This window comes from Ictidomys tridecemlineatus, chromosome 3 (assembly GCF_052094955.1).
Source record: "Ictidomys tridecemlineatus isolate mIctTri1 chromosome 3, mIctTri1.hap1, whole genome shotgun sequence".
Classification (NCBI taxonomy): domain Eukaryota; kingdom Metazoa; phylum Chordata; class Mammalia; order Rodentia; family Sciuridae; genus Ictidomys; species Ictidomys tridecemlineatus.
In genome coordinates, this window is record NC_135479.1 from 153,094,815 (window position 1) to 153,118,958 (window position 24,144).

The 24,144-nt window shown below is 39.5% G+C and overlaps 1 protein-coding gene across 1 annotated transcript in view; it reads left to right on the forward strand.

Annotated features, from left to right (window-relative positions):
- Positions 1 to 248: 248 nt before the first annotated feature.
- Drd3 (dopamine receptor D3) overlaps positions 249 to 24,144 on the forward strand; it is a 48,239-nt gene continuing 24,343 nt past the window's right edge. The window contains exons 1-3 of the mRNA XM_078044201.1: positions 249 to 818; positions 8,155 to 8,460; positions 20,436 to 20,548. Coding sequence (XP_077900327.1) covers positions 8,191 to 8,460; positions 20,436 to 20,548 — 383 coding nt within the window. The 5' untranslated portion in view covers positions 249 to 818; positions 8,155 to 8,190. The remainder of the gene's footprint in view (positions 819 to 8,154; positions 8,461 to 20,435; positions 20,549 to 24,144) is intronic.

Here is a 24,144-nt window from a genome sequence, read left to right on the forward strand (position 1 = left end):
GAAAAAATTTGGCAAATATTTGTAAAGGTCACTGACAATAAAAAATGCTGCTAAATAAAAATTTAATATTTCTTATAATATAGGCTTATTTCATCTCTATCACTAGTTATACTCCATGCCTCAGTTTTGCTTCCACTGTAATATATTTCCTTTAACCTTCTTTTCCCAGACAGGCATACACCTCCAAGTTCAATTATTCTGTCAATTGTGTTTTAAATTGTACTCATTTCCATTAACTACTTGTGGTATCAATTTGATGATCTAGCCCTTCTGAACCAATCATCTTTACATCCACCAAAAGCTGGAAAAGCAAGTAAACGGAAGATGCTGAGAGTTATTCAAGATAAATAAAGTGGAAAAAAACTGAGATTAAAGAGAGAACTGAGGGGAAAATACCATGTACTAAAAAGCACAGTACAGAAGCAGATAGAGACAGAGGGAAAAGAGGAGCGCGAGGTAGAAAAGGATCCTGCTTATGCCTACTCCATCTCTCTTTCAGCACCAAGGACAGAGGCTCTGAGCAGCTGACCCAAACAGCATTCCGTTGGGGGTCCTTCTCAGTTTCTCTGGGGGAAGCAGATGCACTAGAAAGCAGCTATAAGACATGCAGTAAGGTCTAACAGGAAAGCTGAAAGAGCAGCACACAATTTCACCTTAGAGGCAAAAATGGGTGATTATCTTTCTGTTCATTTCCTTAGTTTCTGTGTCCTGGGAAAGGCAAAGTTTGAATTGCTTGGGTTTCTCTGCTGTCAGTAAATGGCTGCAGCAGCTGACGTACTAAACTTCACAATCTTCAGAAATCAGAAGAAATTTTTAGGGTAAGTAATTTTTCTTTTTGTTTCTAATTGATTACATAATTTTACTGGAAGATTATTTGATTAGCTTGGAGTTCTTTGGTTCTTTAAGAATACATATCAAAATTTCATGCCACTCTGATTTAAAAAACTGAAAAACTGTTTTCATTTTTCTTAAGTAGTTGGACAGTAAAAACCTGTTCTCTCTCTTTTTATTTTCTTTTTTGTCCAAAATTGTATCTTCATGGGCTCTAGAAGCTGTATCAAGACAGAAATAAAAGATAGAAAACAGCAGTCTGCAATTATTCTTGGGATTTATATGGAAGTTGATGGGCATTACTCTTAAGTATTTTACTTAATTGTAAAGGTCTGTTATTTGAAACTCCCCAATTCAGCACCCTAGTAATACAGGGCTGAGGGTTTGGAGAGGCAATATTTTTAATGATTTATTTAAAGTCAGGCTGTTTCCAAGTCAGAATCCAATTATTCCCAACAGAGATATGTAGTACTTGAGATAATGATTGTGTATATTTTCTTCAATGAGGGTATATGATTTTGAGGGTATTTTTGTTTAATTGTGAGACTTCCGTTACTTATTGTAGTTTATTGAATCAACAGAAGTTTTTGCAATTAGGTGATTTTTCCAGTTAAGGCACTTAGTTTAATCAAATGCCACCAAAATGCATGCAGAATAGCAAAATGGAACTTGGATTTTAAACTCATTCTGCATGCCTATTTGCACTTTACAGGTCAGTGAAATGTCTGTCCTTGAGTAGGAGTGCAGGATAGCTACTTGAAATGGCCTTGGAATCTCTTATAACCAAATAGGAGAGTAAATGTTTGAGAAAGATTCTTACTCAAGAAATTATTTACTTATTAGTTGAATATCTTCAAGGGTCTGTGTGGCTAGTAGTGAGCAGAGAGGGGTTGAGTAAGGAAAATACTGATGGTATCCAAATAATATGGATTTTAATGAAATATGCATTAAAGCAAATGCCAGTAGGTTTTTACCAATATTAAATTTCCTTTCTAATGCATTGAGTTTGTCATCAAGTAATATTTGCTTGTTGATTGCTTGATCTATTGACTTATCTTGTTTTATCTCTGATTAGAATGATAGAATGCTCAGTCTTTAGAGATTGTCAAAGAAAATAAGGGTGCTTAACTTTATGGGGCAGGTTTAATGAGGGAAAAAAAATTTCTTACCTTACTTATTGGATTTCAGTTACCAGTTAGGGTTCTTCTTTGTATACTTACCAACAATGTAAATATACACAAATATATAAATGTGCTATTTATTTCATTGCACTTGTGAATCTTCATTAGGAAAATAAACTAGATAGCAATTTGCAAGAATTAAGTACCAGAGAAATACTAAAAACTACCTCTAATAATAATGACAATGTAACTCCCACTGGTTCTATGAGCAGAATGCACCTGCATTGACTTTAATGAAGTTGGTAAGGTAAGGTGCACAAAATACTCTGAACAAACAAGATCTTAAAATTTGCCCCTGTCACAGATTTGTCCACCTCATCCCACTAGTGAAGTAGTTAAGAACATGAGCTCTAGACTCAGACAGATTTTAAGTTTAATCAGCTCCATCATTTACTGGCTTATGACCTCATCTCTCCATGACTCACTTTCTTCATCTACAAAAATGGGGATAATTATAGCATCTCCATTCTTCATCTGGCTGTTGTGAGACTTAAAGAAGATAATGCTTATAAATGTTAGTTTTTATAATTATTAACTTTATCAAGAAATTTAGCAAGTCTGAATTGAATCCCAGACCAAAAAGCTACAGATATTTAGGATGGGAGTGAGTAAAAGATAATAGATGGCAACAGCCAGGAGCCTGTGATGTAAGGGGGGACGTGTCATGGAACCTGCTACCAAGGTGTTTTATTCTGGTGGAGGAAAACCCATATCAACCTGCGATTGACTCCCCAAATCAGCTTTCCCAGCACAGACACACTAAACATGTGATCTGGGAGTCAGGGAGATCTGTGATTGAAGGTTGGCTCACATCAATTCCTTACAGGTTGTGGGATCTTGAGAGTTACTGAACCTCTCTCCATCCATTTCTTAATCCACAAAAGGAGAATATTGATAACCTCCTTGAGAGCTGCTATGTATATTAAAATGAGATGATACACGTGAAGAACTAGTACTTGGCACACAGAAGTAGCCCAGAAGTGGTTGTCTTCAGAAGGAGATTGAGGACTCTGGGTGTTTTAGGTTCCATTATATTGGGCGTTTATTCAATTCAATACCCTTTTTTAAAGAACAAATAATTAAAGCCCTATAACTCTTAATGAGTTTCCAGATACCATGGAGGTGTCAAACAAATTTTTTAGGCAGACTTTCACTCAACATTAAGGGACTGAATATCACCAGAACGGGACATATATCATAGTTGATGGGGATCTGATCCCTCTGTCTCCTTCTTAAACTAGATTATGCACTCATTCTAAAAAATTTTTTAAAAAAAGATAAATCAACATTTTGTGAGAAAGTTAAAGGATACTTAAAATTTGTAAGTAAGTTTATATGTAATGAATCTTAAGAGAATAAAGCCAGCAGTAATCTTTTATTCCTTGCCTTCTTTACTTCCTCACCATCCATCCACTCTTCATTTCAAATGTTCTTTGCTGAGGTCATCAGAAATCTGCTAATTTCCAAGTCCATTAGACTGTCTGCAATTGTAGTTTATTTGACCCATTCACCTAGTCACACTTTCCTGTGAACAATAAAAGTTCCCATATTTCAAGTGCTGTCTACCAGACCTTATGCTGGAGAAGTAATCCTAATGGGGATAGCAATTTTGCCCCCTCTCGCAAGGGACCTTCAACAACGTCTGGGGACGTTTCTGGTTGTCACAACTTGGGGAGAGAAGAGTGCTATAGGCATCTAGTGAGTAGATGTCAGGGAAGCTGCCAAATTTTCTACAATGAACAAGACAACACCACAGTAATTATCTAGCCTAAATTTTCAGTAATGCTAAGGTTTTACATATATAATTTAATCTAATCTTCACAATAACCCCATGAAGTAAGAATGATTTATTCTCTTTTTTGCTAATTAAAACAGTTTATCATTATAAATTCTTAGAGAGTGATTATTGAGTTAATGAATTCTTTAGGTTCTCAGCTTCTCCCTACCTGAGACCAGTTTACTCTATTAGCATATTTATCAGAAAGAAAGGGGGGGAGCTCAGCCCAGCTCTGTGTTATATAAGTAACTCTGGTTTAAAAGAAAAATCTAAGGAGAAAAAAATGTTGAAATAATTAGCTGAGAGGTAGGGAGCATTCTAGCATCTCACTCATCTCTGCTTTCATCTCCCACACCCACAACTCATCAGGCACTGCCTGGACAGCCACTGCTTACCCACCTGCTGCTATAAAGAATCTAAGACCCGAGACAGTACAATGTGAAATAAATAAATAAATCAGAAATTCATACAATCGAGATTCCAACATTAGGCTCAGAATTGATTTTCAGAGTTGAGGACTTAATCTTCTTATAATAAATCATTGACCCTTGGTTGTATTATTTTAAGTAGCTGTGAAACCACCAGGAGATGATAATACACATTCCAATGTTTCATGCTTTCCTTTTACTTTACAGGTGAGGCGAGTCTAAGAGACCACTAGCCTGCTATAGACTCCAGGAAAAGTGATTCTGGCCATGCCTTTCCAGGTGGCCTGGTTATAAAGGGAAGGTGTTCTGGGCCTGGGTCCCCCTCAAAGGTGAAATTATCCTTGAACAATCAGAAAGCATTGTATTTTTCCAAAAGTTCTTGGCAATAACAATGCTACCTCCAGGGTAAGGGCTACCCTTCTCCAAATAAGAAAATTATTATGAAGAATTATTATTATGTTTAAAATATGTTGACTAGAAACAATGTGCCAAGATAAAGAACATTTTTAAAAACAATTCTCTGAATTCATTCCAAGTTGGTCACCCCTTTCCAATCATTTGTTCATTTTAACATTTTCACATTCCAGGCTTAAATGTTTCAAAACAAGGTACAGAATGATGGCCAATCACTTGATTCAAGGAAAGCTGCCAATACTGAGGTTGTGAGCAAATTCTAGCCACCAAGCCAGCCTCTGCTTCTGCTAGGATGTGAATCAAGAGTTCCCATGGCAGTCCCTATACACCAATAAATCACTGAATAAAAATTTTATCCTCCTACCTTGACAAATATAAATTTGTAACAACCGAATAGGCTAGATTTAAATTTAGTATCCATGGGCCTCTAGGAATTCTATTAAAAATGGAATATACTCCCATCCCACTTAGGAGCTCTGTTCACCTCTGTCCTCACCTCAGCTACATTGACACTATTTATCTGAGCTCCAACAGAGAATCACTGCTTGGGCTCAAGAGCCCAAACATTCACATCACTGTGTGTCCTAAGGGTGACAGATCCAGAATGAGGCCTATGATTCACTGGAATCAAGCAATTGAGCTGGGAGTTCTGTGATCTTGACATCAGGAATGTGGTCTACATGGAGGTGTGGACTCTTAGTGGACCAGCTTCTAGGTGCTATCAGGAGGATATGGCTAGAAGAGAGAATCTTAGTCCATTCAGACTTCTTATAAAATACCATAGACTGAGTTTTGTGCATGGTGAGAAATAAAGGTTTAATTTCATTTTGTTGCATATGTATTTCCAGTTTTCCCAGCACCATTTGTTGAAGAGGCTATCTTTTCTCCAATGTATGTTTTCGGCACCTTTGTCTAATATAATTTAACTGTAGTTATGTGGGTTTGTCTCTGTGTCCTCTATTCTGTACTTTTGCTGGTGGGACTGCAAATTGGTGCAGCCTATCTGGAAAGCAGATGGAGATTGCTTGGAAAACAGAGAATGGAACCACCATTTGACCTAGCTATCCCACTCCTCGGTTTATACCCAAAGAACTTAAAAACAGAATACTACAGGGACACAGCCACATCAACTGTTTATAGCAGCACAATTCACAATAGCTAAACTGTGGAACCATCATAGATACCTTTTAGCCGATGAATGCATGAAGAAAATGTAGTATATTTACATTACGCAGCATTAAAAGAGAATAAAATCATGGCATTTGCAAGTAAATGGATGGAGTTGGAGAATATAATGCTAAGTGAAGTAAGCCAATCCCAAAAAAACAAATGCTGAATGTTTTCTCTGATATGAAGATGTTGATTCATAATGGGGATAGGGGCAGATCATGGGAGGAATAGACAAACTTTAGACAGGGCAAAGGGGAGGGAGAGGGATGGGGGTAGCAAAGGAAGTGGAATGAGACAGACATCATTACTCTAAGTACATGTATGTAGACACAAATGGTGTGACTCTACATTGTATACAACCAGAGATATGAAAAATCGTGCTATATATGTGTAATATGAACTGAAATGCATTCTGCTGCAATTAGAATAAGTAACAAATTAGAATAAGTTTTTTAAAATACTATTGACTGGGTAACTTATAAGTAACAGAATTATATTTCTTATATTTCTGGAAGCTGAAAAGCATAAAGTCATGGTGCCAGCAGAATTGGTGTCTGGTTCCTAGGCAGCTAGCTTCTCACTGTGCCCTCACGTGGTGGGAAGGGCTAGCTTATTCCCCAGGGTCTCTATTACATGAGCACTAATACCAAAGGCCTTTCCAAAGGTCCTACCTCCTAACACATCACCTTGGGGGTTAAGATTTCAACAGATGGATCTTGAGGGTATACAGACATTCAGACCAGAGTGGAGTCCTTTAAAGCACAGAGCCTGGAGAAGGAGTCACTCTTCTCTGGGTTTCAGGGCCATACTGTAAGGCACAGAATTCATGTCTTCTCCTAGAAGGTAACTTCAGTGCATACTGTCATTGACACACATGCATTTTCCTTAGAAATTGTGAATTCTGTGACCCCAAACACCTGCAAACCTGGCTTTGAGAGCCCAGAGTGCTTTCTTCAGGGCTGGACCCTACAGACTGGTGTCACTGGTAGAGTTGATTGGCTCTGATACCTGTCCCACCCTATGTCCCAAATCTCCACAGTTTGATGGCCATTTCTTCCCAGTGGAGTTGTGATTGCTTTCAGATGCCAGAGGAGGGTATTCAAAGAACTAGAAGACCTGCATGCTAGTTCTGCCACTAATAAGCTGTTGGATTCAAAACACTTAACTCATTTCCCTGGGTCTCCGTTTCCCTGTTTGAAGAGTATGGGCATTAGACTAGGTTAGAAGTCAAAAACTGGTGGGTCACTGGCCCATGAACGTGGAATTTCAGTTGAACGGAAAGGGAGAACTTCACAGGGCTTAAACATTTTCAGTTAGTAAACCAATCCTTTAAAAACTGGGAAGTTTCAAATAAAATCCCATTCGTGGTTTTTCCCTAAATATAAAAACCACTGTACTCGTCCCCAGTAATGGAGATTTTCTTCTACATACTAGTCTCCCAAACCCTCCATGCCCTATGTAAGGTCTAAGAGAGAGACCTGGAGAAAAGAAAGTGAAGTCAGAGGGAGACATAGAAAAGGCAAGTGCAGCTGCAGAGGTCAGGAGGAGGGAAAGGAAACAAAGAAACAGACTGATAAGGGGAACTAGTGAATAGAGCAGTTGCATGGTGTTCTATGTGCCAGGCATGGCTTTCAAAGTCTTACATATGTGACAGTTCATTTAATCCCCATAAACCCTATGTGGCCAGTTCCATTATCCCCCCTCTTCCCCATTTTATACAGAAGAAAACTGGAACTCAGAGAGGTGAAGAAACGTGCCCAAAGTCCCAGAGCTAGAAACAGCAGAGCTAGGATTCTAATCCTGGTATGGCTTCCCATCTCACTCTAAGTCCAAGCGTGGTTCTTTCAATGGCTCTGCCCAACCTCTGAACTGCATAACCTCCACTCTACCACAGCCTCAATTGGCTTCAGCCTGCTGATCTTCCTATATTTCCGCTGCTTGGACCACTCTCCCACCAGATATCTGATCTGCTCCCTTACTTCCTCCAGGTATTGAATCAGTTGCCAATATTTCCATGAGGACTTCATGATTATACTGTTTAAAAACTGTTGTCAGACACCCACTCCTCACATACTCTCACCCACTTCTTACTCTCCTCTCTGATTTTTTGCCAAAATATATACCATCATTGAATATATCACACCTTTTATCTTAATCTGCCTTCTTATTCTGAATAGAGGGGAGGAGTTTTTGTCTATCTTGTTCATTGCTAGAACTCTGGTTCTTACAACAGTGGCTGGCATATAAGAAGACTCAATAAATATTTGTTGACATAACAAATTTTAAAATACATCTGAGCATCCAAGTTTCAAACAGTCTGGTTTTATCAACATTGTTTTCTGTCTCCTCTCAGAAATTCTTTGGGGTCACACATCCTTTCTTCTGGATTATGGCGCCTCTGAACCATCTAAGTGGCTACATAAATTCCACCTGTGGGGCAGAAAATTCCACAGGTGCCAACCGGGCCCGCCCACATGCCTACTATGCCCTGTCCTACTGTGCGCTCATCTTAGTCATTGTCTTTGGCAATGGCCTAGTGTGTGTGGCCGTCCTGAAGGAGCGAGCCCTGAAGACCACCACCAACTACCTGGTGGTAAGCCTGGCTGTGGCAGACCTGCTGGTGGCCACCTTGGTGATGCCCTGGGTGGTATACCTGGAGGTGAGTAGGCTCCAGGCTGTGTTGCTGATAATGACTGTGTTTGTCTGTCTGTCTTTCCTGAGTACCTGAGCTTTAGGGCTCAAACTACTCCTTGCTATAGTCTAGGAACTGGAAAAGGAGGGAGAACTCTTGTTCTCCCTATAATGAAGGAATTGAAACTCTCAAAGGTGGCCACCATCCATCCACATCAGAACCAGGGAGTTGTGAATGATTCAGTTCCTGTGTGTCCCACACCCAGATGACTGGACATAAGTGGTAGGACTCTTCTAAAATGATTCTCTGTGCCAGCCATATCTCAGAGAAGTGAGAAGCTAGGGGAAGCAGTCTGATGTGAATCTTCATCTAGGTTCAACAGTTATGGGAGTGAGGGTGTGAGGTAGCAATACAGGGCAAGAAGGAAAAAGCATTAATGAATGAGAGAAGAGAAAGAATGGTCTGCAAATAGATCAGATTTCTCTCCATGGTTCAGCTGCCTTCCCTCTTGGCTCTTTCTTCCTGGGTACTGACTCCATAGATTCTGCTACTGAAGGAACAGGCTAAACCTGCTTATTTATGTTTTCTGTGCCTCTGTTAATAGCGAAGAATCTTCCCCACTCAGAATGCAACAGACCCTGGAGAATTCTGCAGAGAAACATTTCTTAAATTTGAAAGTATTTTCATTTAAAGGTGCAAAATAGAGTCAGGAGGTGATCAAGACAAAACATCCATTTTCTAGCAAGGAAATCAGGTACCTACAACTGTTCAAGAAATAGATATTCTTACCAGGAAAACATGCAATTACTAAAGAGGGTTTTTTTCAAACTCCTTAATATGCTATTAATATTTCTCCTCTGTTCTGTGTGTCATCCTAAAGAGATATCCAATGAAGGATCAAAATGATGCTATGATTAAGAGAAATTAAGATTCATCAAATTAATATTTCTGTTAATATTAATAGTAAAGGTGACAGTTAATTAAGTATGACATATCACGGGAGAGCAAAAGCTTTGAACATAGACTGCTATGCTAGTACCCATATTAAAGAATGGCTTGGAACTAAAATTAGACTGTGATCTCGGGTGGGGGGTACATAAAGGAAAGAAATAAATAAAATAGATAAGGAAATGGAAAAGAAGAAAAATAAATAGGCTGATTGGAAGAGGTCTAAAAGCTATGGGGAAACTTGGGGGAAAATATGTTATTTATTCCTCCCAGTTAGGATAATTCTGATGGTGAAGGATCTTGTAATTATCTTGAGTTTTCTGTCAACTCAAATAGGCTGAATCATCTTTGAAGTCAGAGGCTATGCCTTTGTTCTTCTTTTCCTTAGTCCAAACATACTACCTGGTGCATAACATGTGCTAAATAAATATTTGATATGAATGATTAAAGGAACCTGCTCTGATATGTATATATCATATGGACGATTTCTACTTACACCATCTGCATCTACATTCATTGTTACAGGCCAACTTAGTGGGGAGGGCAATGAAGTTTTATATATGTATATATATATATATATATATATCTCCAATAATAATGAGAAAGAGATTAGAAGCATGTGGTATTTCTGTTCAAGACTGAGGCACTAACCAGATACAGTGGGATACATCTGTAATCCCAGCAAAGCAGGAAGATGAGAGAAGAATCACAAATTGAAGGCTAGCCTGGGCAGCTTAGCAAGACCCTGTCTCAAAATATAAAATAAAAAGGACTGGGGATACAGCTCAGTCGTAGAGCACCCTGCATTCAATCTCCAATAATGAAAGAAAAAAAAAGAGAGAGGGAGGCACTTTAGATACTACCAGATTAAAATCCAGCATGGATTGGTCAGTGTTTCATAGTACTTCCACTGCCACCTCAAAATGCCTGTCTGTCTCTATACATGATAGGGATTCTTTAGTTGGCTAAAAGGATAAATATCAAAAAGAAACGCAGGCATAGGATCTTCATTCCAATGATCATTTCTATTCCTTCTGAAATAAAAACTGGGTTTTGGTATAGATGATAAAGTCACTCAGAAGCATGCTTTGGCCATCCATTTGTGATTGCTCCAGGACTGTGGTTGGACCACATTGGAAACCCCTGTAGGTACTGGCTTAGAAGAAAGTCATTGTGACTTTTCCAAACTAGAAACCCATGGCCTTCCCTTCTAAACATACCTGCCAATAGAGATGATGTCCGCATTCTACTGTAGAAATATGGGGAGGTGGCCAGCACCTTGTTAGGGGGTTCTTCTTCCTGCCAAGGAAGGTGTAAGCCACTTAAGAAATTAAAGTATAGAATAATTAGTGAAAAAGACAAAGTCAGAAAGATAGTTTCAAAAAGGTGGAGACCTTGATAGGTCCAGTCCACACAGGAGCTGCAGCTAGACAAATAGAAAATGGTTCCTGTGGCTTATTCAAGGGGTACATCAAAAGCAGGGATAAGGTTTCAGGGGTGGAGTCTTGCTTCGAGATTTCTTACTGTCAGCAGGTTGACTGGCATCTTGGCAAGTCACATGCCATGCATCTCAGAGAGACTTTATGGCTACAGCATGTCACCCCATCTCCTGTGCTATGTGGGACCTGGATGAATAGAGCTCACAATGTGTCTGGGCTGTCAACCAGAGGAAATGTCCACTAGAAGTTCCCAGGCACCAGATTCTCCTATACATCAGGCTGTGATGGGCTCTATAATCCACACACAGCTCATAGATGGCTCTCAACAGTGGAACCCAGAAGAGCAACCCAGTTTACAGAGAACTACATGAAATCTGCCCAGAGGCCTTAATGGAATTGATAGTAGTGTCTATGGGTTTGCTATAATGAGTAAAACTCTGATGCAGCTCTTGATTCTACTCTTTCTGTCCTCCACCAAAAAAAGAAAAAAAAAAGAAAATCACTGCAAGGTTATTTGGTGTAGGTGTTCATTAACCAAGAGCATGGTTAAAGAAATCTATATTCATTTAAAAAAATGGGAATTAGAGATATCTTTCTACTGAAAAATGGATTTTAGAGACCTCTTTTGGGGTCTTAATGAACCTTCCTCAAAGTCCTAGTCAATATCTTCAAATCACTTTCTCCAAAATTCAACTGAGGATCCATTTGGATTAAAGACTTAGAGCAGATACCATAAATGGACAATTGGTTAAGATATTAGAAGTTTCTAGTTCTGAAGACCAGGTAGTCCTATCTTAACCAGTTTGAGCTTTTCTTAAATGTTTTCCTTTTTTTCCTTAGAGGCAGATGAGGTACCTTAATAAGAAAATAAGAGCACTTTGAGCCCTTACAAGGACTATGAATATATAAATCCACGTGCCTCAGAGAAGAGCAAAGTGGTACTCTTACTAATTTATAATAATGATGGTGCAGTTTGAGGAGCTGCTAGGAATGATAGAAAGGGTGCAGTGTTGGCCACAAAGATTTCTGTGGGTTTAAGGACCACCAGGAAGACAGGACATTTGTGAGAAGAACACCATTTGGGGGCCAAATAATTCACCAAGTCCATAGTCTTATGTTCTTTAATTTGCATACATCCATCTTCTATGAAGGAAATGGTTCATTTTGCCAGATACTAGTATGTACGAGGTAGAAATGGTTTGACTACAAATATTGGAAAACTTGACTAGCTGTGATTTAAACAAGGAGGGGAGTTACTTTTCTCAAATACTAGAATTCTGGAACAAAGTAGTTCTTGGTGTTAATTTAGCTGCCCCATAGTATCATCATGACCATACTCTTCCATCTACCCTCTTCACTCTTCTTGGCAAGGTGGCCTATCTCTGCATCCTATCCTAGGATAACAAAGCCCCCAGGATCTTAGTAGTATCCAAAGATAGGATGGATGGAAATAGAAGAATGGGGAGAAAAGAGAAAAGAGAGGAGAGGAGAGAAGAGAGAAAGAGAGAGAGCCCTGGGCTCTATTTTAACTTGAAGCACTCCTTGAAGTCTTAAGTCTGACTGGTCAGAATCATGAAGCTACCTTTAGCAGCAAAGGAAGATAGAAAAGAAAATGTTAAAATTCAGATTTTATTTAAAAAGAAAAGATGGGGTGAGGAATAGCTGGGAAGTCGGCAATGCATTTCAATATAACATTCAACATAACATCCCAGAGAATTCCAACAGAGTTGGAATTGAGGAAGATCTGTACTAAATTCAGAGTAGTTGGGACTCAATATGGATGGGAGAAAAGCCTTAAGGAATAAGAAATGTACATATGCAATACAGAGTTGGAATTCTCTGGGATGAATGTCATTCCAATACAGGGTCATTTTATGAAAACAACTCAGAACTGAGATTCGGATCACATGAAATTCAGTGAATAAAATAGACAAAAACAATACTTCTTGTATTGGGTGATGTTAGGCTCAACCATCATTAATAGAGAAAGTACTTTGGTAACCAAAAGGTGTACTCCATAAATAACTCAGCTAAGACACAACTGTAAGTAAAAGAAAGCACAACTCCATTTGACTTATGTTATAAACAATGAGTTGGCTTTCACTCAGGAACTTTAAAAGTCCTATGGTGTAGTGAGCTATAGGCACAGTTTGATCAGAGTTCCAAACTCCATTTCTCTATAATTTTCCCTGTTTTGCCTTCAAGCATATATCAGCTTTATCAATAGGCAAAGGCTAAGCCACAGGCTTTTCATGCACACTATACCATTAACAGCAAGAGAGAAAATACATGCCCCAAAATTTCTATAAGTGTAAAGATGTACTCTGATGGACTGGTTTATGCCATATGATTTTTTCTGAACTAACCATCAGTTAGAGGAATCAGTTTAGCATAGGTTATGTGTTCCTTCTTTAGATCATATCTATGACTCCAGAATCTCATGGATTCTCAGTAGAATCCAGAAACTATTGAAAGGAAGGCATAGGACAATTCTAAGTGTGAACTGTAGTCAGCTGTCCTTGATGGTGTTCACATCACTAAGTCACTCAGGCACCCACATTTGGGCAGTACATAATGGGGGACTCACAGGGGCCAGTTGCTGATCCACTTCAACATTCTGTGTCCCCAGGCCTAGCAAAGAAGTTCAGAACAAAAACCAAGCAGGAGACTTCACAGGTTATATTTCAGAGGTTTGAAGGTTTGTCTGTCTGTTTAATTCAGTTTGCAGCATTTTCTGGAATACTCTTTTCAATGCCATACCAAATAGTTCTATCTCAGATTTCCTCTCAAGTTTTTAATTTCCTGCTTTACAGGCTGCAGTCTGTTTGGAGCTCCCTCTTCAAGCACAAACATCCCATTTTGTTCCACTTGGTTAAGCACCTTTTGTGATATTTAATGCACTTACATCAGAACAGAAAGGAAAAATAAGTAGCCAGGGGAACATTAGAAACATAGACAGCCCCCAACTTTAATGGTTCAACTTACAATTTTTCAACTTTATAACAGAGTGAAAGCAATACAGGTATAGTAGAAACTGTACTTTAAATTTTGACTTCTGATCTTTTCCCAGTCTAGCCATATGGGGTACAATAATCTCAGTGATGCTGGGGGCAGTATCAGCAAGCCCCAGCTCCCAGTCAGCCACAGGATCCTGTTACTCCCACAGGGTTCAGTATTGCCAAGCTATGATATTTGGCAGGTTGGCTGTATTAAGTATGTTTTAAAATATTTTTAGTTGTAGATGGACATGATGTGCTTGTTTTATTCATTTACATTTATGTGATGCTAAGGATCGAACCCAGGACCTCACACATGCTGGGCAAGTGCTCTACCACTGAGCCATACCCCCAGCCATGTATTAAGTATTTTTGAACTTACGACGTTTCCAGTTTCTGGTCGGGCACAGTGGCACAATGCCTATAATCCCAGGGCTCAGGAGGCTGAAGCAGGAGGATCACAAATTCAAGGCCAGCCTGAATTGAGGAGGATCTGTACTAAATTCAGAGTAGTTGGGACTCAATATGGATGGGAGAAAAGCCTTAAGGAATAAGAAATGTACATATGCAAAATAGAACAGGATGGGTTTAGTCAGAGAAACGCACCATAGACAAAGTGATCAAGGTCAGACAGAGATGCAGGAAAGAATGATGTTTAGAAACAGAGGCACCTTTGGAGCTTGTAATGATATTAATGAAAATAGCAAAGTCTTTTTAAAAGGGAGAGTTTTACCATAGTTTAAAAAAAAAAAATAAGATGATAGCTCTTGAAGACCTCCCACTGGAAAACCAAAATGAGATTGTCACAAATTCTTCACCAAACTCTGGATTTTGATTAAAGTTACAGGCTGTTAGTGCTGGAAAGGCTTACTGATTATTCTATCATCCTTTCTAAAGTGTGACTCAAACACAAGAAATTGCTGGCCACATCCTAGTGACAGGGTTTCTCTGGGATGGGCCCTGGAGTCTGAACTTACAATGAGCTCCTGCAGGATTCCCTTTGCTGCCGTGGGAGTGGCTTGTTCAACACAGAGACTGTTGGGTCTACCCAAGATCTACCACACAGGGGTTCCAGGGTGGCCCCAGAAGTCTGTTGGATTTGTAATAAGCTCCAGTCCCAGTCCCAATCCAAATGACTTGTACAGACAGCTTGTCATCTCCCAAGACAACATTTGGGAACCGCTAACCTATAAAACCCCATTTTATAGATGAGAAAACTAGAATTCAAAAAGGTGAAAATGTTTTATTTATACCCCATTTTGTCCTGCAGCAAGCCCTTCCCCATTTCAAAATAATAATAACAACAACAACAATAGAAAAAAGGAGAAGGTAGAGATTTTTCTGAAAAAAAAAAATGGAGTGAAGAGGCTAGTTAGAGAAGCACTTGTATCTTTTGCCCCTTGGTTAGCTCCCTAAAACAAGTAAACTCCATTCCCTCAGAAAAGGGATTCTTAACCTGAGGATGCCATCCACTTGAATGTAAATAAAATTACTTCTTTATTCTCACTAAGCTGAAATTGAGTGCTTCCTTCAATTATGAATGTAGGCATCAACCCCTAGCAGAAGAAATCCTCGATGTCACCAGTAGAAATCACAGATATTTCCATTTTCAAATCACATTCTGGTTGTTGCAGACATATTAAAATATTATTTAGATTCATCATTACTTTGAAATTAGAGGGATTTGGGGCCTGCCACTAGATCTTGTTATTTAGTGAATTATTTTAAAAGTACATTTATGTGGTAATTGTATTCGATATCATTGGTATCCTTTGTGATCCGTTGTATGTTTTTACTTTGTGCCTTAAAAAACATTCCTGTGAGGAGATCATATAGCCAAAAGACCAATGGCATAAGGAATGCATAATTAGCTCTGTTATAGGGACATCATTCTGAAGATAATGTTATACCCCCCCAGACCAATGTTTCCCAAACCTTCCAGGCAGTAAGAATCACTTGAGGGACTTATTATTTGGAGAGGGGTCTGAAATCATTTGTTTAACAAGAGCCTTGGGTGATTTGGGAAATGCTGCCTTATAATCAGTAAATTTGGGAAATGCTGCCTTAGGCTGTGTCTGTGGAAAATCAATAGCCAACTTCAGTACCTGAGGACTCTGCTTGCTTACTCCCACCTTCTGTATTGCCAAAGGGAGTTAGTTAGATTCATTAGCAAGTAAGAGTAACACCACCTGGCTGCCTATAATTCTGAAGTGAGTTATTCATTAGAATTTAGAAGAAAGCATCAGGTCTCCAAAGAGCCTTACTTAAATCAATCAGATTTTTACTTTTTTTTTTCTGCTTTAAATTTAAGTGTTGCTTTACCTTTCATGATCTCCCAACACTTTGTACTTATCTCACTGTCAGCACTTAGCATATTACATCATTATTATTTTCTTAGTATCTATCTTTTAGGCCCTCCATTCCCCACACCCACTCACACATTACTCCCCCTAAAACACACACACACACACACACACACACACACACACACAGTCTTTGGAGACTCTGGGAACAAAAACAGTTTTAATTCATTTCAATACACTTTCCCAAACCAAGTATCCAGTATATAATGGGCACTCAATAAAGAGTGGGTATATGAGGAAGTGAATGGACAAATGTCAACTCTTTTCCTTCCTGTGATATTAGAAAGGAGTTAAATTGTACACTTCTCAGAAGTGATGTGCCAAGATGCTGATCTCCAAGAGGCAGAAGGGAATCATGGTTGATATTAAGGGGGTAAATTCCACTTCCTTTTACTAGTTGTGTCCTAAGGAAAATAACCCCTCTATGTCTCCATTTTCTATAAATTGGAATCATATTGAGCTCACTGGGTTGCAATGAGATCATGTGTGTGAGGGTTTCTGCTGCTCTTTGTTAACGCCTTACTATTATTTACATGGTATGGAGAACTACAGTAAAATATATATTTCTATTACAAGCCCACCAATTAGAGGCTCATTTTAATGAGTAAGCTCCAGGGAAGGCTAAGTGATGGCACCTTAGTGGGAATTACTTTAATCAGCTAATCAGGTTGTTTTCTTCTTGGCACTCAGCTGAGATCAAGGAGAGAATTAGAATTTTGATAGCATATTCTGGAGACAGGAAAAGAGGACAGCCAGAATGCCAGTTGCATTCTGGTGGAGGCCTGTAAGCCAGAGGACAACAGTGAGAGGTTTGGCCTCTAAGAGGGTTCCAAAGAAAGCTGTGGTGAGTGTCCTTTCACCTGGCTCCCAAAGGCAGCAGCCACCATTGTCTTTTACACTGTTTATCGCAACCCTCGTAGAAAGACAATGAGGAAGGCATCTCATTTTCTAGAAAAGAGATGATACAGTCTGTCACACACAAATCCCTGAGGAGCACTTGATTTTCTCCTTACCTCTCGTGTCTACCCACTTCCGTCCCTTTTGCAACAGCTGCCTGCCAGGGCTTGATGCCTCCCTATAGCAAATACTAACCATCTACATTCCAATGCCCTGTTGGCCTCAACTGGCCTTACAACCAATGTGCTTAATCTCTCTAAGCTTTAGTTTCTTTCTCTAGGATGAAGGTAATAATAGTCCTGTCCATTTAAAATAACAACTCTGCTTAAAGGAATAATAGTTTATTTTGAGCAAAATGAGTGACCATAACACGGGGAATATGGATTCAAGTTACGATGAGTGACACATTCTGAGGTGGAAGAAGTTACATGCGCTTTTTTTTTTTTTTATAGCCACAGAATGAAGAAGGTCACAAATCAACACATTCAACAAATACATTGGTAGGAACATCATTAGGTGGGCTAAAATAAAATGGGAAGTTCTTTCGTATAGGTTTCAGATGTAATCGCTTTTTAGTTTTATGGCTGATGGAGGCTAGAGGTCAGCTAAGGTTAGTGATACATTCCAAAAGGCTTACCTAATAGTCACAAGACTGTTAGGTCAGTTACAGAGGTTGAAAGTAAATGGCTATTTTTCTAAAGGGTCTAAGATAGTCCAAGATAATGTAGCTTTTGACCTGCAACATTCCATCTATTCACAATTATGATGTTCTACTCAGTCAAGGTCAGTCTGCAGAACATTTAAGAGAGATGTGGCTTTTTCAGCGACTTTCAGCTTCATGGCCCTCTCTCATGGGATTACATTCAGTACTAGAGGCCATATATGGAAAGTGCTTAACAGAACATCAGGAGCTTAGTAAGCACTCAGTAAATGTTAGTTTTTAGAATGAATACACAGTATGTTCAAGACCATTCGATCCTCCAAAATATATTCCCATGCCTGGGCCCCACTCTAAGAGCTGGGCAAGCAACAGTAAACAAGTAAATGTCTCTGCTACTATGGAGATGGTTAAGAAACTGCCATTTAATCTCTTATCAAATGAAACATTCTTCAAAAAGCACTAAGAGCATATGCAGTGAAAAAAACAAATTCATTTTTCAAAATCTGAAGTTTCAGTTATAGAAATTCCTGGAATGGGTCATGTGGGTGGATGACTCATGTAGAATAATTTTTCAATAAATGTAAAGTTTGTATTAACAGTATAAGGCTTTCACGCTGGTCTATAGTTTTTGTATTCCAGAATGCCTTGCTTCCCAGTTATCTTGGAAGTTCTTCAAGGAGAGACTCTGTAATACATTTTGTTTAACTTATTAACACACATAATGTCCCCTCCTTGTACAGAATAAATATTAGGAGTTTTACTGGTACTTGTTTTATTAGTGCATGAGTAAATGAATGAGCACCCGGCAAGTTCTGAGGTTGGGTATTGTCCTAACTATCCTCTCTCATCAACACTCCCCCCAACACACAAACACAATTATGGGGAGAAAAAGTAGTTTTAAGACCCATTTAAGACCTAAGTTGCCTAGTAGACGTATGTTGAAATGAAATTTAGGATATAAAATTCAACTTCGAGGAGTAGATTTTATAGCACGTAACTGTCCTTTGTGGTAAGCAAAGCCATCCTTCATTTTTCTCTCTCACTTAAATCCTTGTATGATTATGACTATTTAGATCAGAATATTTCCATCTCCCTTTCTAAAAGTTTTTCATTCTCAGAATTCCTGTAAATTCACATTAGGACTTTATTTATATAAAGTAAAATGACCGAACTAAAAGAAAGTAAATCCATAACCAAAGTGAACAAAAATGATGACTTCATCATATGTTTTGACTTTTCATTGTTGCTTTTAAACTAAAACCCTCTGGTCAGCATTTCTCAAAATATACTGCAGATGACCAAATATAGAGAAAATGGGAGGCTCAGAAAGAAATGAATCCAAAGGGAAGAAATTGTTGGGAAGGAGAAGGATAGACTTTCAGGTCCTTGCTTTATTGGGATAAAACAGAAATGAAGGGTAAAGAGAACTGGTTATATCAGAAGGGTCTTGAAGAGAAACACTGAGCAGAACAGCAGTATCTTTATTCACATTCAGTCAGTATTTTTCTTTTTCTTGAGAAGCCATCTCAGAGGCCACCATGCCTATTTTTTACTCTTCCTCCCTTTTAAAAAGCCAGGAGGCATGCTCAGGAAGGGAATCATGAACACACAGCCATCCAGAGGCACCGTGCCTCATGGGCTTCTCCTTGAGAATCATGGTCCCCAAATAGGCAGGAAGATGGCAAATGCCCAAATCCTCAGGCCCCATGAGCGGCAGTTTGTGGACATTTAGAAAATGAGAATCTTCCTGGCACATTTTCCTGGTTCAACTAGGTTATGTAAAAGTCTAAAAAGTAAAATGGAAATTCTTTAGAATGTAAATTAAATTACCAAATTCCTGACTTTTTGTTAAGTATGAAGGCGAGGTTATGGAGCTTGGAACACATGTAAAGGCATGAGGTCAGAGCCATCCTTGCTAAATCCACGAGGGATAGAGAGAATTCATGCTCCCTTCCAATTCCCTGGACCAGCCTTTTCCCCCACCTCTTGGTGACTGGGATGTGGCAGTGGGGGTCAAAGGAAGCCATGCTGATATACACTTAGTTTATATAGGTTCTTATAGGTGTTGTTTCAGGATGCTTCCAAGATTTCAAACCAGAAGCCACGCAGATTTTGCTTTGGAGTTATCTTTTACGAAAATGTGTTCTTAACTCTTTTACTGGGTAGAGAGCTCAGAGAGGCAATATTGGCTTAATGCACACATCCAGCAGCCAAGCTCTTTGGCTACCAGCTGTGCATCTCTGGACATATCACTAAACCACCAGGAGTGTTCCTGTTTTTGACTTGATCAGTGATTCTCAAACCTTGGTATGTCTAAGAGTATTTATTTAATAATGAAGATTCACAGGCCCCTGAACCATAGATTCTGATTCACTAGGTTTATGGAGGATTCAGAAATCCTCATCCTTAATGAGTAACTCACTGTGGACCACAATGCACTAATTTATTTGGAAGATCACTTCCAGCATTACATCCTAACATTCTGTGAATTTGTCCCTTCTTTAGCATCCAGTCTTGGACAGCCTGGCATTCCCTCGGCACTCATCTGCCTTACGGTAACAATGGTACCAACAACAGGCAGGGAGCAGGGAGGGATATGGGCATCTGTGCTGAGAAACACAAGGGAGGCAGAAGAGTTGGTTGGGTGGTTGTTCCTTAAACTGGAAAAATTAACATCCTTTTCATTTATGACATCCAGGTCACAGGTGGAGTTTGGAATTTCAGCCGCATTTGCTGTGACATTTTTGTTACCCTGGATGTCATGATGTGTACAGCCAGCATCCTGAACCTCTGTGCCATCAGCATAGACAGGTAAGGCTGGGACTCCCCTTCCATGCTTTGGAGAGAGGTGCCCAAAATTGGGGGGAGGAGGCACAGGCTTTGCATTCAAAGTCCTGGGGTTACTTCCAAATAGTACTTGCCACTGGGACATTTTTTCCCTCTCATCTCTTCATTTTATTTTATTTTGGGGGCTTTTGGGGGGGGAGGTATTACTAGTATTGAACACAGGAGTGCTTCACCACTAAGTTACATCCCTAATTCATTTTTTCTTTTGAGACAGGGTTTTGATAAGTTGCTTAGGGCCTACATTGCCCAGGCTGGCTTTGAACTTGCAAACCTCCTGCTACAGCCTCCTGAATCTCTGGGATTACAGGAATGTATAACTGGGCCTGCTCATTTTCTTTTAAATTATGGTTTGCAGGTGAGAAGAAACAAGAGAGAAATTATTACTCTATAAGCTTTCCCAGCCTTTCCTCTCCTCCAGACCCATAAAGAGGTTTTGCTTTTTGACCATCTTTGGGGGCTTTTTGTGATTTGTAGTTGGAAGGAAAGGGAGGAGGGAGGAGTGAGGAAAAGGACAGAGGTGAGCTGTGTTGGTAGGAAATGTTGTAGCTGACTTATTTGTTTGTTCACTTGTTTTTGGTGAAAGAGGTAAGGAAGATGGGCGGAAGAGGCAGGAATGGGAGTATTTTCAGGAGGGAGAGAAAGGTGGATGCAGGAGAAAGGGAATTTTAGAAAACAGGGCTATGACCTATAGATTTTCCTCACAATGTTTAAGAAAAGTAAGTAAAGAACGATAGGTTTTTAAGATTTGGTGTTTGTCCAGGCAAGGTGGTACATGCCTGTAATCCTGGCTTCTCGGTAGGTTGAGATAAGAGGATGGCAAGTTGGAGGCCAGCCTTGGCAACTAAGCAAGACCTTGTCTCAAGAAAATAAAAAGGGCTGGGGATGGAGCTCAGTGGCAGAGCATTCCTGGGTTCAAATTCTTGCACTGAAAAAAGGAAAAAAAAAAAGAAGAAGCATTTTGGCTGCTGGAATTTTGGTCCTACTCTCTGTGTATTCCATCTGAGCAACACCACTTTCTATGCTTAAGAGTACCTGAATTCATTGCCCTCACTCTGGGTCCTTTGTTCCTTGATTCCTCTCTCTCTCTCTCTCTCTCTCTCTCTCTCTCTCTCTCTCTCTGTCTTCTTCTTCTCTTTGTCCTCTCCCCCACCCAAGCCTTAGATTTATCAGGCATTAGCAGGCCCCCTGAGAGCTCTGTGGGAAGGAGGTGGTCTTTGAGCCTCTGCCCAATGCTGACAGTCAAGAGCTTCCAAGGTTCTCTTCTGAGTCCTGAATGTCCTCCCTCTCTTTTCATCTACTCTTTTTTTCCCATCTACTCCACAGTTCCAACAGGTGACCCCAAATAAGATCTGGCATTCATTGAGAATTTACCACATTGTGCCAAGTTTTCACAAGCATTATTTCATCTTAATGATGACTCAGGTACTATTCTAATCTTCCTTCTTTTAAAAAATTTGCCAAAGACTTGCATCTAGTTAGAGTCATGCCAGAATTTGAATTCATGTCTCTTTGATTCCAAATTAATACTCTTAAGTTTTGTGTTAATCTCACCAAATCTCCAGTTATACCCCTACCTTTTCTCCTGAATTTCAGATATCCCAATGGCTCCTATAATACAAAAAAAAAAAAAAACTAAAACACCAAACCATCTTGACTTAGTGATTTCTCACTGACTTTACTGACACCATCTTTGTTCTAGAATCCTGGGTTTTGTTTCACTCCTCTCTCTTCCTAATCTCCCATAATCAAGCAATCCATGTGTAGAGACTCTACAATTTTCAGATTTGCCTCTGTTTCTTTTCTTACTGCCCCCTAATTACTTTAGACACCCATGTCCTCTCACCTGAACTTCACAGCTTTCTAACTGGTCTTTCATGCCATCAGAATTCCCCCAGAAGTAGAGCCCTAATTTCCATTGCCCTCTCAAAATCTTTCAGTGTCTCCTTGATCTATGGAATAAAAACTAAAATTATCTCCACAGACCAAGATTCAAAGTTTTCCACAATATGGTCTCAATTCACTTTTTCAATATTTTTTTTTCTTTTGGGGTTTCCTTCTATCCTTCCCATGCTCCAAGGTCTATCAGAACAACCTCCTTTTCCATAAAACCCTTCTGAATTCCTATCATTTTACTGAGTCACCCTGAGACTTCATAATGATTTCTGTGTAACTGTTGTGGCATATCCAGCCTGCCTTTTCTCACATGGCTCAATGCTGTGTCCTCAACAGCACTGGCCCTCAACTTGCTTCTGTGTGCTGAAGGGAAACTTTGAACAATAACCAAAGAACAGATATGAAAATCCCTGCTGATGCTGATACCGCAAACCAACTAGCCAACTGGATTTTTTTTTTTTTTAACATTTGATTAACTAGTCAACTGAGAAGGAAAATTAAAGAACAAGTCTATAATGCTCGAAAGAATGCCATTTAAGAGTGTTTTAAAATAGAAGACAGGTTACATAATTCTGTAAATATACCAAAAACATTGAATTTTACTCTTTAAGTGGATTAATTATATGAATTAAATTTCAATAAAGCTGTTAAAAAGTGAAGAGATAGGTATTTTATAATATTTTTAGCTCGAACATCTAAGTCCGTTGTGTAATTTCTGGACACGTAGTTACATGTTTTAGGGAATATATTATTTATAGAAATTGTGGGCTGCAGCTGGTTTGCTTTATCATGGCCTCCACCATTTTAGCCCTAGGTCCTTCTCACCTGTCAATCTCCCTGCTGTGCCTATTGGAGAACCTTGAACAAAGAGTATTAAACTGAATTCAATGGTCCCTGGCTGAGAGTAGACATGTTCATACCACAAATAAGCATCTTTGGAAAGGACATGAAAGGATGGGAGAAGATTAACCTTGGAAGGAGGGAGAAGAGAGTATAAAGAGAATTCTGGAGAGAAGCTGGGACAGCCCCTCCCACCCCTCTTGCCCACACACATTCACACACACAAGTGGTATGGGTGCAGCGAGGAGGCTGTGCCCTGCACAAGGGTGTGGGAACAGAGTGCAGCCAGCCCTTCTCAAGCCCTGAGGCATGCCATGAGAGGATGCCTTTCTGTAATTTGCTAGCCAGGAGGGGGTACTTGTCTCTAATTTGCACCAACAGCGCCATTTTGCTAGCAGCAGCCATGCTTAACACACATGCCACTGAAAACATCATCAAGAATAAACCTTGAATTGACTGCTGTCCCATATAGGAAAATTCCCATAATGCATAGCACTCACTACTTGAAACCTGGCAAGGATGAGCTAAGCCTTGAATCCCAGCAGAGGAGGCTCCTCTAGGCTTGTACTTCATTACAGATCAATCCTCACCAAACCTCAAAACATAGCCCCCTCCCAATTTTAGGAATGAAAATAGGTCTCAGAAAAGCTGTCTCCATTATCCTTCACAGCAGTTTGCTGTACACAGCATTAAAATCTGTTCATGTGATGCCAAATAGCTGGTCAATTCATTAAAGATGCAGTCATTCACACAGACCTTTGGTCTTCACACAATGCCAGTCACCAGTCTGACAAACTTGACCAAATGGATTCAGTATTTTTTGGTCA